A 16,604-nucleotide genomic window follows, 5' to 3' on the forward strand; every position below is an offset into this window, starting at 1 on the left:
AAATACACCAACCAAAATATCAAGGTTAGGAACTCCCAATTCCAAAGGTTCGTTCCTTTATTTGACGCTTCAGCCAGTCAATTTAGTTCGCAAGTAATGTCTGGCAAGAGGCCACTAAAATAATTACCATCAATACCTCTCTGGCGTTTGCACAATAGTGTAATCCTATATACCGTGTTCATTGAAGATGCCAAGATTTCCCATCGCATCCATCAATGTTTCCCATTTGAATTGAAAATTTGAATATCATCGTCAATTATTCAACGGCTCATCTGGATAATCTCGTTCAACTTCACCAAGGCACACACCGAGCTTTGAGAGAATTCACGGAAACGAAAAGAGAAATCATCGAAAAAGCCCCCAATACTTGAATGAATGTTCCGCTGGCCTCATCCAGCACAAGCTCCTCCCTCCTCCCTCCTCCTACTACTACATTCGTACACGTGTTCTTGGACGACTTCCAAGTCTGAGCTTCTCTTTTGCTTCGCCTGTTGGTGGCCAACACGAGGAATCCAGCCTCGAATAATGCAAACAAGTCTCGGAGAAACTGCCTTAATGCCTCAAAGGTGTTCGTTGGTTTAATCCAGCAAGTCCATCAAGCATTTTGGGTGCTCCGAGTGCTCTGGTCATGATGGTTGGGCAGCAACGAGCAGGAAGACAGCCAGGGGCAGTCCGGCTTTGAAACTGAAAGTTGAAGCAATCGCCAACCACTCCACACGACCATCGAGCGGGTAGAACGAACCATGAGGGGCCACTTCGAGGTACACGCACGAGTGGTAGAAGAAGGATGATTACGGCTATGTGGGTTCAAAAAGGGAAAACGGGCCGAATTAGGTCGCTTAGTTTCCAAGCTCCGTGCTTTGAGGCCCCCGTAGGAGGAATGTTGGGGAAGATGAAAATCTCAGCTCTGACTCACTCTCCAATGGTGTTATAATGTAGATGAGGAGGAACAGGAGAAGCAGGAGGGGTAGAAGAGGCCAAAGACGAAGAAGCGTTCAATTGTGTATCTCTCCCCTGCTCCCCCCCCCTTTGTCGTGACCTAGTCTGCTCAACAAATCATGATCAAAACCTTGGACTCTGGCCATCCAGTCCCGCTCGTGATGCTCAAACTCGTTGTTATCTTCTACATTTATACACTATCGAGAGCCTCTATTAGGCGGGGATCAGGCTCGACGTCCATGGTGAATGAAACTTTTGAAACAGATATGAATGATCTGGAGGCAACATGGACGCGTTTGGAATGACATTGGATGTCTTGATACGCTCGAATGTTTCCATACTTTGTTCAAGTGGAAGACGTGAACTGAACATATTTTACCAAATCCCCTTTGCCCCTTGGACCTGCTCGACCAGTTCTAGAGTGCAACACACGGTGTGTACGTACACTCACATGCATGTGGTACACTCTATCCGGAGTGTACAGTGTGCAAACAAGCAGAGTTGCTACAAAATAGCTTAGTATCCTTGACCTAGTTCAAGACCATATTTCTAACGCCTCTGGCGTCGTCTCCTTTTGAGACGATCGTCACGGATTTGAGTTCGAGACAATACTTCAAAAATTCTTGTCGATTCAACGAGGTAAAAAGCTGTGAAGACAACCGCAGCGAAAGACGAAATCTTCTCAGAGGGGCCATTTCATTATCTCACCCTCCATTTGCCAATATGGCGCGATTTTGAATACTACAACTATATATACACATGGACTCAACAAGAAAGACTGTCAGCCGTCGTCTTTGGTTGGGTAAGACGAGCCTGAAAGCTCTTTAATGCCCTAATCAATGGTCACCTACAGTATTTAGATGCAAGGCTATAAATAATCTTGAGCAATGCCAACTCCTTTTCCTTTCTCATTCCTACAGTACATATGCTGTGACTTCACTGAAATTGCATACTTGGCAATTTCAGGCGTGGTCAAGGTACTCGTCGTGTGTTCTCTTTGGGGCACTTACCGAGCATTCCAAAATAACCTGCCCAACTAGCCACCAACACCAACTGGTTCGATCTACTACATAGGTACATTGTCAAATGGTCCGACTCGCTACGCTAAATGGAGCACGAGTAGTTAGGGCATGATGTGTGATTAGGGAAGTGACCCCACAGCAGGACACCAATCCTCCGGCATAGGTTGATTTGATGGAGATTGAGCAGGGGAGAACGAAAAAAAAGAAAGAAAGAAAAAAAGAGAGAGATCCAAGGTCAAGCGAGCCCCTTTTGATTCCGATTGCTGATCTTACTTAGCCTTGACGTTCTGAGACTGGCGAAAACTTCAAGTTTCTTCGCAAGAAGGTATGGCGGAGGTCGGTTCGAGGATCTGAGCGCATTTTCCTCATCCATCACCTAAGGGACAGTGGGCCATTCCGGCTCGATCGGGTCAAAAATGCATTTCTCAAGGATTTCGCACACTTTCGAGTCATCCGTTTCGAAGAGGGAGAAATCATTTCTGCAACTTGGAGAATGTTCTAGTAGAAAAGAGCCGGGTTGGGAATAATGGAATAATGAGCCCGATTTTTATACCCCAGTCGGCTAAGCAAAGCGACAAGATGAGTTCTCGTTTTGTCCCCATTGGGCAGGATGGAGACGATAAGCAAGACGAAAACGAAGGCGAGGAAGGAAGACGTGCTACCTACGTACTAACAACTAAGATGTGGGTGTCACAACTGAAGATCATTCACTTTCTAGTTTTCTACTGAGCTGACTTCAGCACGAAATGTACAGGATGTCCAATGGCTTGCCAAGAATACCTTCGTGGGAGTATTCTTTCTCCCCTAGCTCTCTATGTCTCTCCTTCACCAGCTTCTTCTGCATGCACCCTCCTCTCCAACTATCAACCATCTACCACTATCTACTTTGTACGTAATTCGTACTACTAGTAAAGCTAAGTGTTGCCTGCCGCAGAGAAAACATCCCATGTGTGCATGAAGCTGACCAACTGTCCAGTCTCTTCTGCTGGTCTCATTCTCCATATTTTCATAAGGCCAGTCCAAGCTCTGGATTGACCCAGAGAGACACACACAACTGCCATTCGTTAAGGGGGCCGTAGAAGACGCGGTGGGTTCAACGTTCAACCAGGCAACAACGTGAGTAGGTAGAGACACGAAACCAACGAAGAACCAACCGATGATGAGATGAAGAAGAAGAAGAACTGGAAGAAGAGGATCTTCGACACAATTTCTGGTTTCCAGCTCTCTCTCTCTCTCTCCATGGCAGAAATGAAACCTGAATTCAACTTTCTCCAACGACACCACAAGGCCTGGTCGAGGTCCCGACTGAAACCATTCTCTGGATATTTTCGTTCATGCACCGTTCTTCTAGATAACTGAAATCTCGATAATTCAATCAATTACAAACCCATTCTACATTTTTACTACCACCCATCTAAGTACAGTTGTAGCAATGATCTTAATGATTTACCTGTACCTTCAGGACTACTGATCCAGGCCATGAAGTACAATGAGGAATGAGCATATTAAGCGCAAGTACCAAATGTATGGCGGCTCAGTAATTGACCATTTGTTACCTAACCTTTAACCCAGGGGAAATTTTCATAGAGCTTTTATTAGCTTCATCCTTGTGAGCATGTTCTGTCAAGGCCAACAAGGAGACTGATGAAGCGTTTTGTCTGACGAGCGAAGAAGTATGTAGACACAGGATTGCATTTCTGTCTTTGTACAACAAATGGTAGTGCTCGATTATCAAGTTATAGTGGGTTACAAATGGAGCTCCAGTCAAAGGTAGTCATTATCCTCTGAAAATAAGAAAAGGAGATACGTATAATCATGTCTTTCCTGCTTTATCTTCTACCAAAATCTGAAACTGAGTCCAATCTTAACTTTATTAAGTATTGCTATACTGGCTTAATCACGTTTTGTCTGCACGGCTTCCCCTTCTGTACATTAATGATAATGATAATCATCATTCAATTTGAAATCATCAAAGCCACGGCATTTTGTAGCAAGGACAAGTTCTTCCCCTACATCTTCGAAATGTAGACAGATTAATGCACTATTTTTTTCCAAGACTGGGATATTTCTATTATGAGGTCCATAACTCCATTGCCATTTCTATTTTTTTAAGTGGAATTCTTAGAATTCAATCGATGCCATTTCTTGCTCAGACCCAGTAAAAGTGTAGACATAAAAAAGAAGCGAAAGCAAAGGTCAAATTGTCTTGGGGGTTAATTTCTCCCCTCAGAATAAAGAAAGGACCAGTTTACAAAAGGTTCCCTACCAGAACTCAGTCAGCTGTTATCTTTATCTAGGCCCCTTTCTATTGATCTTTGGGTTAGAATTAGGTAATGCACGGATCAGAAAGTAAAACGAAAAGCGGATGGGCCGTTCATTTCTTCTGTGAAACGAGTGGCTCACCAACCAACCGACCGACCAAGTAACCAGCGGACCATCCGACAGAAGAACTGACTCCACAGATTTAGACTAATTATTTGCAGATGGTATGAAAACTTCTTCGAGTAAGGAGGACAATGAAAGTCTGAAACAGCCGCTATGAAGGCGAAAGTTGAGAAATGTCCAAGAATGGAAACCCGAATGAAAGAACAGAAGACGAAGGAGAAGAAGACTTCAGTCGAATGAAAGCTTCGAGTCACGATGTTTAAGCTTGGAAGATAGTGACTATTTCCTAGGGATTACTTTGCCTTTTCTGTCATACTGTGACTTGACAATGGGTTCAAATCGAGGCGATATCAAAGGATATCTCTACCAGGATGAAAACCAAAAAGAAAAAAAATAACCAATTGGCCAATTCTAGCCACTCACGAGCCAAAGGGATTGCACAACAACAGAGTCTTCCTTGGCTCTTCGCATTTACTTCAAAGCTGAAAAGACGGGATTCTCCATGTCTCAATGGAGGTAGGTGCTCTGCTTGAATCAGGTTGTAGATATCTTTCCCTCCAAAATCTAGATCACTGTGGTCCTCTCTCGTTTGGAGTTTGTAGTTTGGAAATTGGAACCTGGAATGGAGTCAGCGAGAGAGTCTATGTACATTCACCAAACTTTTGAGGTCATTTCCAATAGTACAAGGTTTAGTCCAGTATGAACGGCTTTGACTTTGGACAGAGTTAGATATAGTACCCAAGTTTTTTTTAAGGCTGAGAATGAGAGCACCCAGATCCGATAATGATTTGAAGCTGAATTTATAAAATGAGCATGCTAATTTGTTTTTAGTCAGATGGCGGAGTAGGGCTTGGGCAATGAATGTGTCAGGCCTTGTTTGTGTTCGATTGCAAGATAGCTTTACCCAAGTCAGAACCACCGCCCGATGACCAAAGGTGTCACGGTGGAAAATATTATCGATTTCACAATGAATTTCCAGGCCCGGGGATCCTGTGGGTGTCAAATCATTACAATTGATCGCGCTTCCGCTCACAACTTTGGTCCCCACCACACATACTCGTACAGCCAAGCACCAAATAGTAAGAAGCATCCAGACCCCGGATTCTATGAAGCAACTTAATGGCATTGAACGACGGTCTCTTTCAAGGTTTCTTTCCATTTCAGTGGATGGTAGAGAAAATTCAAGCCAAATCGTAGCATAGACAAGATTTTCAGCTCTTTAGCACAAATCCTTCAATGCCAAACCAATTTGACGTGCTTCCTTGTTGATATGTCAGATAAAAAAAACATCGCCATCGCCAGCATCCCCGATGACAATCGAAATGACATTTCATCCACCAACTCTTCTTCTCAACTTCCCTGGATTCAAGCATGAAAGTTGGCTTACATAATTGAATCAAGATGGGCCAGGGAGACCTCAAGATGAACGAGTATATTGTACCATAGTCATCGTCACCACCATCGTGGACTTCAAGCTCTTTCCTGTCCAGTGACTGCTGCTGAGATTGAAAGCAGGATGTGAACATTTTCCACGGGCTGCTACTCACTATGCCAGGAAAAACGCCAGAGCCAGTGACTACATATTGGTCGTGTGTAAGACCTGGCACTCACTAGCCGTCAAAGCTGAAGGAATAGAAGTACTACCACTGAAGAGGAGGAGGAGGAAGGGGGCGTCCGTCTTTTTCCCCTGGTCGTCCAAACCAATGGAAAACGACACCATCCAAATCATGGTCATGCAGGTTCAAAAATTCACCTGCCAACGTCGGAGACTTTCGTAAAAAAGACCCTAAAAGTCGTTTGGTTAAGCAGATATTCGATTTCTTGAAACCTTTTGGCCTGCCGATTTGCTGGTTTGGAATGCAAGCGGCATAACCATCGATGGTTCGACCCTTACATGTGATCCGTGGAATGGTCATGAATTTGAATGCCTTTCCGAATAAGGGACACAGTAGACATACATATAGATAATAGATAGGAGGATATAGATACAGAGTATGTACAGGACGGTGATGATGATTGGTATTGCAACGCATGAGCAGTATCCTTCAAAGCAGGTTACCCTGAAAGGAACCGAGACAAATTTCTCTCACCACCCTAGAACACTTTCATTGCCTTCATCCAATCCCGGTATGCGGGCTGGAATGCCACTTGACTAATGCCACATGCGATTCAAGAACAATTTCCCAAGGAAGACTCCATAAGCCAAAAAATCATCATGCGCCCGCCATGCCGCCGAGGATCGTCCACGAGTCTGTACACACTACGTTCGTACCGAATCCTACATACCGTATACTACTACTACTACTACTACTACATACACTAGGTACACTCACTTAAGGCACTGCCACTAACCCGGCCATTGCTACCAAGTTGTGGTGTGGACTGTGGAATAGAGACAATTCATACAGGACACAGATGTGGTTACTGACTGGATCGAGAGTGGTGGAGAAAACATCCATCCTCTGGTCCTGAAGCCATTGGAACCACTTCATTGCGGACGCTACTCCTCGGGCTATAGTTTCTTGTACGTCAAGAATGTTCAAGCCAAGGATTGATCGAGGGTTCGAGTCTGAGCTAAAGAACCCCCAGCTCTTAGGAGGACCGAGGGAATGACCATGGTCGCCCTCACTCGTTGAAATCTCTGAGCGCCTGCCAAGAAACGAGGCTCTTCTCCGTGCTCGAGTCAAGAGGATATGTGTGTATGGATGGTTGGATGATGGAACTGGCTTCAGGTGGGCCCTCGTGACGTCACAGTTTCCTGGGGCCAGTATAAATACATTTCACCTACATATCTGAAGTCACTCAGTAAAACTGTGACAGACAGTAAAGACCTGTGTAGCTTCTCATTTCTTGGGTGGAGAAAACGAACATCTTTCATCAGGTAAGTCTTCCAAAAAGACACACAACTCCAATCAGCCACATCCTTAAAATGAAGCAGAGAAACCATGTGGATGACGATCCTCCCTGGTACGAATTGAATATTTGTGATGTGAGAGCAGCGAGCGGCAACGACCACAACACGGCACAACACTAGCCACAACAGTGACCCTTTTCTTGTCCCAGTGCCATGATGAGTGTTGAAAACAGTGCACCAAAATGCCACCTTCAAAATGGAACACTTGTGTTGGATGAAGGCTCCAGAATTGGATGATGAGAATCTAGTGATTGAGATGTGTGATTTGAGAGCCGTTTTCCAGGTTGGATCGGTCCAGTGTGACTTGGGCGTTCCATTTTTGCATGAGGTTGCCTCTTTCGTTACGCAAAGCCTGCAAATCTACCAGAGATCCTCCGCTTTTATGGCGCATATCTCATGATCTAGAGACTCACATCACTGACGGAGTGTTCACAACACGTGTTGCCATAGAAATTGCTTCCAACTGTTCTCATCTCGCTGTTGTTGTTGTTGCTGCCGCCACCACATGGTAAATTTGACAGAGCTCGAGACCAAAAGAGAAAATAATGTCTTTGGAAATTCTTCTGCAATTCGTCTTCAATTCGGCCGGGAAGGGGAATCAACACATCATGCACATGCCTTTGGGAACAATTGTTCCTCATCGATTGTACGGCAACCAAACCATATTTTTTCCTTAACCTGAAAGCTTTGCTCGCAAAATCACCATTGGACGGTAATTTTTCCATCCACTTCATGGCACATTTGAACATGCTTTGTACCCAAAAACCTGCCGTAGTTTGACGGCAAGTTTTTCGACTGTAGACAAACATCTGAGAAATATTCAGCACTCAAACCTGTCTCAAGTTCGAAAAAATTGAACTATTGCACAACTTCACCCAAATTACACCTTCCATTGTTGTCGAAGCAACCCGTTGGCAAACATTCCAGGATCACTTTCACATTTTCAAATCAATCACGTTCCACGTTTTTATCGCACTTGGCAATTCACTGGATATGTATGCACATATGATTTCAACGATCTAGGTCACTGTTGGTCAGTAAAGCTTGAAGTTGTTCTCCAAACGAATAACCATCATCAGGCAGTTGACGAACCAGTGAGATTTTGATGCGCATGCAGTTTCAACGTCTCATGATGATGATGTTGTGCTTATGATATTTTGTTCGTCTCAATGTCTCTTTCTTTCTCTGTCTTCATTTTAACGATGTCAATTTCAAAATGTATCATCACCACGCAGCAATAGGTCACCAGAATGCAATGTTCAACAAGCCAGGTCCTTTTTGAGCAGCCAGAAACAATCCTAATAACTCGGCCTTGTCTTGGGCTCGAAATCCAGCAGTTCAATTTGGGACAATGCAAATACTATGCAATCAGATTCAACCACCGCTACCACTACTACTACTACTACTTCTCCTCCTCCTGCTACTATTTCTAATGTTGTTTCTGTTGTTGCTGTTACTACTACTATTACTACTACTACCACAACTGCTATTGCTACAGTTACAGCTACCACAACCACAACCACAACTCCTGCTACTCAAACTCTTTGATTGGTTTCATTTATTGAGACGAAAGGCCTCTAGTACAATCTCATTGCGCCCGATTTCTTACCTAAACGGATCTCCCTCAACTTGAGCGAGTGTTCCATTACGATGGTTCCTCAAAGACCTGAAGCGCCAATGAGCTTGTACGTACGTTCTCCACTCGATGGCCGGTCTCGAAATTTTTCATTCTTTGGCTTTTAGTAGCCGGCTCAAGGAAATGGCAGTCGCCATACTTACTAGTTATGGTTTCAAGTGAAAGTTGAAATCGTCCAGAGATGGCCCACCTCAAGCCAGGTCCACACAGGTTGATCATGCTGTTGCTGATGATGAAGACGACGAAGACTGGGTAGTAAGAGCACCTTGTAACCACCACCACCTCCTCCCGTCCGTCTACCGTGCATAACCTCACGGACTGATATATTTCTGCTGCTCCCCCTCCTCATCCACTACCACCACCACCACCACCACCACCACAACCACCACAACCACCTTTTTCTGTACCTTGCCCACACTTACTAGAACTAGGACCACGTAGGATGGTCTTCGGCAGAAAAGTGGCCACATTGTGGATCGCCTGAAAGAAAAAGTTTTCTGCGTTGTGTGCATGGTATAGGTAGTCCTGCTGCTCGCTTAGGTCTCGTCTATCTCACTTGTCCTCCTTGTCCGACTTTCTTGAGACGAGAGAATTAAACGCTGTCTTTTTTTTTCTTGTGATGCCCCTACCTTTAGACTACCAGACGCACAAAACATTCGACTCCCTTAACGCTACCAACCAACCAATTTCAAAACGTAGTTCTTTGCTTTTTGTCCTCCCGTTTGCGATAAGAAACCGGCCATTTTTCTAGCTGACGATAGAAAAGCTTGACCTACTTAGGTCAAGAATGCAGAGAGAAAGGGAGAGAGAAAGAGAGAGGGGGCGATGACCCTCATGCAGCAAACCAAACCAATCGGTGGAAAAGAGAGAGAGAGAGATAAAGATAAAGAGGGGGATGGGGGAATTTGAAAAGCAAGGTTTGGGGGGCTTTCACTCACGGCTGTTCGTTTTTAGCTCACCTTGAATAGAAATTCGTTTTTGATCATTTTTTTGAATAACTACATCAATAACAACTACACAGTACAAGCAAGCAAGCAAGGAATGTGAGGCAATAGAAATGGCATGAGAGTATTCTGGATGTCAAAATAGCACATCCCCAGTTTCAAAAATGGGAACCAGTTTTCGAGGGCTCAGCAAGATCTTTCCGAGATTCTCAGTCTCATCCAGTAGGGGCCTAACACCTCTTTTGAGTGTTAGATGGATCAATCGTCTAACCCAATATCTAATCTACTAGTTGCACTAGATCGTGGTAGTTTCGCTATTGGTAGTATGAGCACACGGAAACACGTTTTCTTGCCCATCTGAAACGACAAAAAAACACTCATTTGCATGGTCCCAACTTTGAAACTGGCTTGGACTCTCTCGTTGACTTATTGAAAGTATTAACGTTTTGGTGACTACTGCTGACACTTGGTGGTCATACCTTCTGAACAACTTGGTAGTGCCTAGGATTTTATTCCATGCCTCCGAGAGAGAGAGCAAGCAACGCTACCCAAGTTAACGCTCCCATTCTCGCGTTGTTTGTAGGTATCATGAAGTTCTGGATAGCTTGTGTTGTGCTCGGTTTGGCCGCCCAGCAAGCCTTTGCTGAGGAGCTTTTCGATGACAGCCAATTAGCCGAGAACGAGGCCAGATTCCTCTTCATGAACACCTCCGGGACGGCTGCCGGCCTTACTCTGCTCGGTGCCCTCATTCTTCTGGGAGTTATTGCCTATCTTATTTATGCCGGTGGTATTTTGGGTGGTTCCACTGGTTACAACAGAAATGGCTTTGAGCAATACAACAACGACCAATACGCAAACTATGAGCAACAATATGCTCAATATAGGTAAGGATCAGAGACTCGCCGTGTAAGGCTCGCACTTTCAGGGTAAACTCATATCATCAATACAGTATCGTTGAGTCGCTTGTGTTCAATGTGTATGTCGCGGTAGGCAGTTGTGAGTAGGTTCAAGCTTCAAGCATAGGCGTGGCTCGCTCGCTCGCTCAGAGTTTCTACTAAGCTTTTGCACAATCACCCTCCCTGGGAGTCCCCTCCACTTATGGCAAGCAACCAACTTCCAATTTCCAACTTCAAAACACCCCTTGTTCCCCCGTCCTCAAACACAGATGTTTGTCTACATGGTTCGCCATGCTTATCAATGACAATGATTCCCCACGTGACCATGCACGGCCTTCTCCTCATTTGATCAAGTATCCCCCATTTAGGTCGAATGTTGGCCATCATTTTCTCCGTCATGGATGCAAGTGCACTTTTGCTTCTCATTTCTTGCTCCTGCTTCTGCTTGGGAACCAGTTCCGCTCAAACGAGTGACCAGCTCCTCTTCGAGGATGTCACCCAGTTTCAGCTGTCAGCCCGAACTTTGGCCGATTTCAATGCAACATCCGTGCTTTATGGGATTGCAGTGGGGGCGGTTTTGGTTCTCATCGTGGGGGTGGGCTTGTATTTCTATGACTACTACGGCAACACTTCCCGTACCGAGCCCATTCCCGATCGTGATTACGCCCAGTACTATCAGCAACAAAATCAAAACTCTGAGCGTGCTTATCCCGCCCTTCGGTACGTTTCCGTTATAGCTAAGTACTGCTATTGTAGTCGTACTGTACATGCTTGGGTAAAGATTGGCAGTAAAGAGGGTTGAGATCAAACCGACGGATGACAAGCCCATCTATTCGCACTTTTTCCATGTGACGACTTGGCTGGCTCGTCTGAGAACCAAAGGTTGGTTGCATCATATCCGTCAGGCGACCCTCGAATCCTGCTGAATAGCAGCACACTTTGGCTCCGTCAAAATAACCCATGTCTGCTCTGTCCGTGCTAACATCATGTCCACGCTTGATTTCGCGGCCAATTGGTCGGTGGTCGGTGGTCGGTGGTGGCGACTGCTATGTGTGAACGTACGTTGATCGCAGGACACGTCGAACCATCCTGCCTTCCAGACCACAGGCCTCCATGCGTCGAGTGTCAAGCACTGGGGTATGTTTACCACAAGGCATTCAAATCATTTTTGGTGGCAAAGGAAATCGGCGGCATTCCGCCAATCCATTTCAAATTACTTGAGGGCAGCATCTGTTAAGGTTTGACCGAGTTTGACAACCAACCAGTCAGTCAGTGAGTGTACGAGATCAAGAGAAGTGGTAGTGGTGGTAGAGCAACTTGAATCTTTTTGAAGTTAACCAACAATTCCTCCTCCTCCCACAAAAAAGGATAATCCAGGCTGTTGAGCATTCATAATTCTTGTGACCGTAACAACTTTTCACCGTTGTGGTTGTTGGAGCCATTGCTGTTTGGTGAGAGAGCACAACCCTGTGACGGGGTTGGTATCCGCCCATCATCCATTCATCAGCATATTCTCCTCTAATCTTGTTACAGCCACTTTCGTTGATCCCTAGCGTTGACCCGAGACACACCCCAAAGGAACCTCAAAATGAAAGTCTATCAGTGCTTAGCAGTCGTTCTCTTGTTTGCCGCCACAGCTTATGGTTCAGAGCTCTCAGAATTTGAGGATCTGAGTGATGCCGGGGCAGACGCTAGATTGTTCTTTGTCAACTTCACATCTAGTTTAGTTCAAGTGAATGCCACACTTTTAGCTTATGCTCTGATTGCGGCAGCCGTCATCGGTGCCGTGGCAATTGCCCTTTACTACTTGTTCCTTGAATCGCAAAACAACACTGGCTACGGTTACGGTCAAAGCTATGGCAGCAGCAACTCTTATGGCTACCAACAATATGCCAGGTAAGGATACAAAACCGCCGATTTCCCGTCTTCGGACACCAGACGAAACCACTCCCGTGACTACAAACTCGTTGGGATATTAGGGTCCAAGATAAACTCATACAACCTAGGGTTGGGCTTCGTATTTGCTCTTAGCAACTCATTCATTCGTACATTCAATTTTGCTTTCTTTCCCTCGGACTACAAATCCTTCATGGCAGTCGCACTCTACCTTGGAGCATTATCAGCACATTTGGGATGCGTATCACAGAACTATTCGGGCCACTGATTTTGTTGATTGTGCTCCCCCTTCACAGTACTCGCAACCAAGGGACTCACTCCCGTGGAGTGCTATTACAAGGCAAAATATCGGACATTACGGTTGAACTAGTGCAATATTTTCACTCCTCGACCATGTACCGAAAGGACATCGACAAGTTCAAGGTTGAGAGCATGACTTCACGCGCTGCACAATTTCATGTACGCCCTTTCCTTGATGTGAACAAAAAGATCGTCATTGTTCACTCACACATCAGATGTTTGTCCTCAGATGGATTTTCATACATTCAACGCCCGCTTTGATTTCTATTCAGGTCAAAAGACAGGCCAGGATGAATCCCAGAGTCTTGTGCTTGGTCAGCACGGCCACAATCGCAACCTCAAGTCCATTTTCATTTAGTAATTTCCTTGGTGACAACCAATTTCAAAGGGCCAATCCAGTAGGCTTTATCACAAACACGTCGTTGGCCTATAAATCTGGCATTCTTTTGGCCGGAGCGTTTTTGTCTGCGGCTGCCGTGAAGAATTGGCCTAAACCAGAAGAAGAGGACGATCCTTTAGAAACGAGAGGTTCTTCTTCGATTTTCTATCCACCTCCTAGCGATAATCTTGCTTCGGGATCAGAATTTTGTGATTGCTCACAACAATGTGTAGGATATGCCGAGGAGTCCCAATACAATCGGGAGTACGAGCAATACCTGAGGGCCTATTCTGATTGGGCTCGCGTTTACGAACAAGGCCAAACAGACTTTCCTCCTCCAACAAATCCGGCAGAAACTCGTAGAAGTGAAATGTCTTATGATTGGTCTCCAGTTGAGGAGACTGATAAGGGTGTACCCTCTCGTAAGAGAAGACGGTGAGTACCGCAACTTGGGAAAAAGGAAACGCCTAACGCGACTCTTGATTAGTCATCCTATTACACCATTGGCACATTACGATTCCAAATATTTTCCAAACGTCAGTCAATTGAGGGTCACTCCAACTGATAGGGAGCTTTTTCAACACCTTAGTAGCTTGTATGAGTTTATGGTTTGTTTCCACGACAGGTATCAATGAGTATGGTATACCAATATTATATTGAACACAAGCGTCGAATCGAGAACTATTGTACCAATACAGACTTGGTGATGGAAACACACACACACGCATATATGCATGCATACATACATTCCCATGTGCCTTGAGCTTGGGAATTCACATGCTTCCATGATTATAGGTCTTCCAACGATGGCTTCGAGTTCAACTCGCTCAACATCATCCAATGGATCTCCATGCTCCAAGACCTCTATGAGCGATTCGACTACAACGACCTCGAGTGCCAAAAGCGACTCATCTGTGAAGTCATGAGGGAACCCGACTACTATGGTGCCGCTGCCGAGAAATTCAAGGCTGGATTCCAGTAAGTTGAAAGTCATTAAGTCGACGAAGGATTACAAAAGAGAGTGAACTGACTTACTGGATGGAGATGTTGATTGTTAATTTCTGCCTTTAGATACGCCAAGTACCTCGAGGTCTTGAGCCTTCCCGACGACATGAGGGAACTCCTTGACGAATACTTGGATGCCAACTCTCGCGCTGACCAGAACAAGGAATGCGAGGAGTTCTTCCAATGCCCCTACTCCATCAAGGATTCCTTCAAGAGGAACATCAGTGGCAACAGCCTCTAAGCCCATTTCTACATAATTTTCGTTTAGAAGCAACAAACACAACGCAAACCACGCATGAACAACCCAACAACCCAACAACTATTCAAACTTTCCAACTGTTCAACAACAACAACAACAACAACTACACTATTACACAACTGCCAAAGTGAATGAGAATAACCTCCCCGGGTCGTGTATCCTCATGAAACGAGGCGAACTCGTTCTTTCTCTACTTCCAAACAACGTATCAACAAACCTCAAAGATGTTTCAGGACTCCCTCTTAGACAAATTTGGGCGGTGATGGTCTTACTATCGTGAGATAGGGCTGGTCGGCCATTTACTTATTCGACCCCCTGCTTGCACTTTTCTACTCCACTTCAACAATCAACTTTCCTCACCCACCCTGGATGGATCGGCCCTCCTCATTCTTCTCCTCTAGACCCATGTCGATGAGGCCTTTTCCGGGCACTACTTCTACCAAGACTGCTCCGAGGCCTCTTTCTCTCTCTGTGTTCGGTCCGACGAACTGAAGGCCGAGACCTCGGAGCTTGGACGCACAAAGAAAGTTACAAAAGAAACCCGACGGTATGTGATAGAAGACTGGATGTGAAGCCGTCATTCTCTCGAGTGGACCCGGTTCCAAACGTCGACGTTCTCTCCGTCCAAGGAGGGGACCCACCCACCTTTGGAGGAGGCTTGGCTGGTTCCAAGCCCCTTGAAGGCTAGACAGGCTGAAGACGCTTGAGGCGGTGCGCCTGCTCTTTAGTAGCACATTTTATATCCGTCTTCCTTATCATCATGAAACAGAAGAAAACTGAACAAAAAAAGTTTCGAAATTCGACTCCTATGTATAGTAAGTACTAAGTACTGTTGTAGATCGAAATCAAATCAAAAATCATCGACCTCTACGATCTGAGAAGATCGCAGCCTCCAAAACCTCAGTGGAGAGCCACATACGATCATTCACATTATCCTCATTTTCATCACCACCAACATCATTATCATCATCATCATCATTATCATCGGATGCCGCAAGAAGGAGGGAAGGAAGGAAGGAGGGACCTAGTGCCCATGCATTGTTTCTCGAATTCCCAACCATCCTTCGACCATTCGAGGCAGTGAGCGAAGGCAGGATGCAGTGATGATTCATACGAAGTGCTCTTCCATCAACCAGTAAACTTTTCAGACGACCAACAGACTGCGATGAGACCCAAGACGACCAAGGACTTCTAATAGATAGAGAATTTGAAGAAAATGGCCTTACTACCACTATTACTGCAACTACTACAACAACAACAACAACACCAACAACCGAATCTTTGGACCCTGAGACCTGCTCCATTGGAATCAAATATGAACGCTTCGAAGATCATTCATACGAAAACAACTCTATGAAGAAAGAAACAAACAACAAGAATAGCAACTGGATTCATGAACTATGAGAGATGAGAAAACATTCATTCAATCATTCATTGTTTATTTGACAATCACCTTTCTAAATAACTACTACTTTATATGCCATGTTCATATCTACTACTAAAGTACTTGTTCAGTAGTGTATTGTGTAATCGCAGGGTCGTAATTGTTAAGTTTTTAGTTTAGGAAGAAATCAATATTTAACCTACCTAAATGAGCTATGTGATACTATGTAAAATCCCTGAGAAATTTCATCAACGAAACAACAAGCATTGAAAACTCCTCTACTTTCTTGATCCCCCTTTATTTTCTTCTTTTTCTCCTATGCTAAAGGGTCCTGAGAAGATAGAGGATTGAAAGTCTGTTTGGTGTGTTTAATAAGTCTAAAAGAAAAGATGTGGAAAATAAAGAACAAAAAAATAACAAATCCAAGAAAAAAATCAAAACCATCCTTGTTTGTCTTATTTCATTATTCCAAAAAGCCCTTTCATAAACCCCCAAATCATCCTCGAGACACACAATGAAAGCTGGGAGATTTCGCAATCGCCATTACTCTCCTCAAAATCCTTCTCCTCCAAGCAGCATTCTCCAGTCTTGGCCTCAGGGATCTCTTAACCTTCGTCATCTTAGACAGATCCGCCTTCGCCTCGC

The 16,604-nt window shown here is 44.8% G+C and overlaps 1 protein-coding gene across 4 annotated transcripts; it reads left to right on the forward strand.

The window, feature by feature from the left end:
* Positions 1-6,980: 6,980 nt before the first annotated feature.
* LOC131879455 (uncharacterized) lies at positions 6,981-16,399 on the forward strand. 4 transcript variants are annotated; one of them, XM_059225785.1, is made up of 4 exons: positions 6,981-7,227; positions 10,424-10,724; positions 14,107-14,289; positions 14,383-16,399. In XM_059225785.1, exons 2-4 carry the CDS (start codon positions 10,429-10,431, stop codon positions 14,555-14,557), a joined length of 654 nt encoding a protein of 217 aa, XP_059081768.1. In that variant the 5' UTR covers positions 6,981-7,227; positions 10,424-10,428; the 3' UTR covers positions 14,558-16,399. The 4 variants fall into 4 exon arrangements, with proteins under 4 accessions (XP_059081768.1, XP_059081766.1, XP_059081765.1 ...); XM_059225783.1 differs by lacking the exon at positions 10,424-10,724 and adding an exon at positions 12,270-12,632; XM_059225784.1 differs by lacking the exons at positions 6,981-7,227; positions 10,424-10,724 and adding exons at positions 11,883-12,187; positions 12,270-12,632.
* Positions 16,400-16,604: the final 205 nt, after the last annotated feature.

The sequence above is a fragment of the Tigriopus californicus genome, chromosome 4 (genome assembly GCF_007210705.1).
Source record: "Tigriopus californicus strain San Diego chromosome 4, Tcal_SD_v2.1, whole genome shotgun sequence".
NCBI classification, from domain to species: Eukaryota; Metazoa; Arthropoda; class Copepoda; order Harpacticoida; family Harpacticidae; genus Tigriopus; species Tigriopus californicus.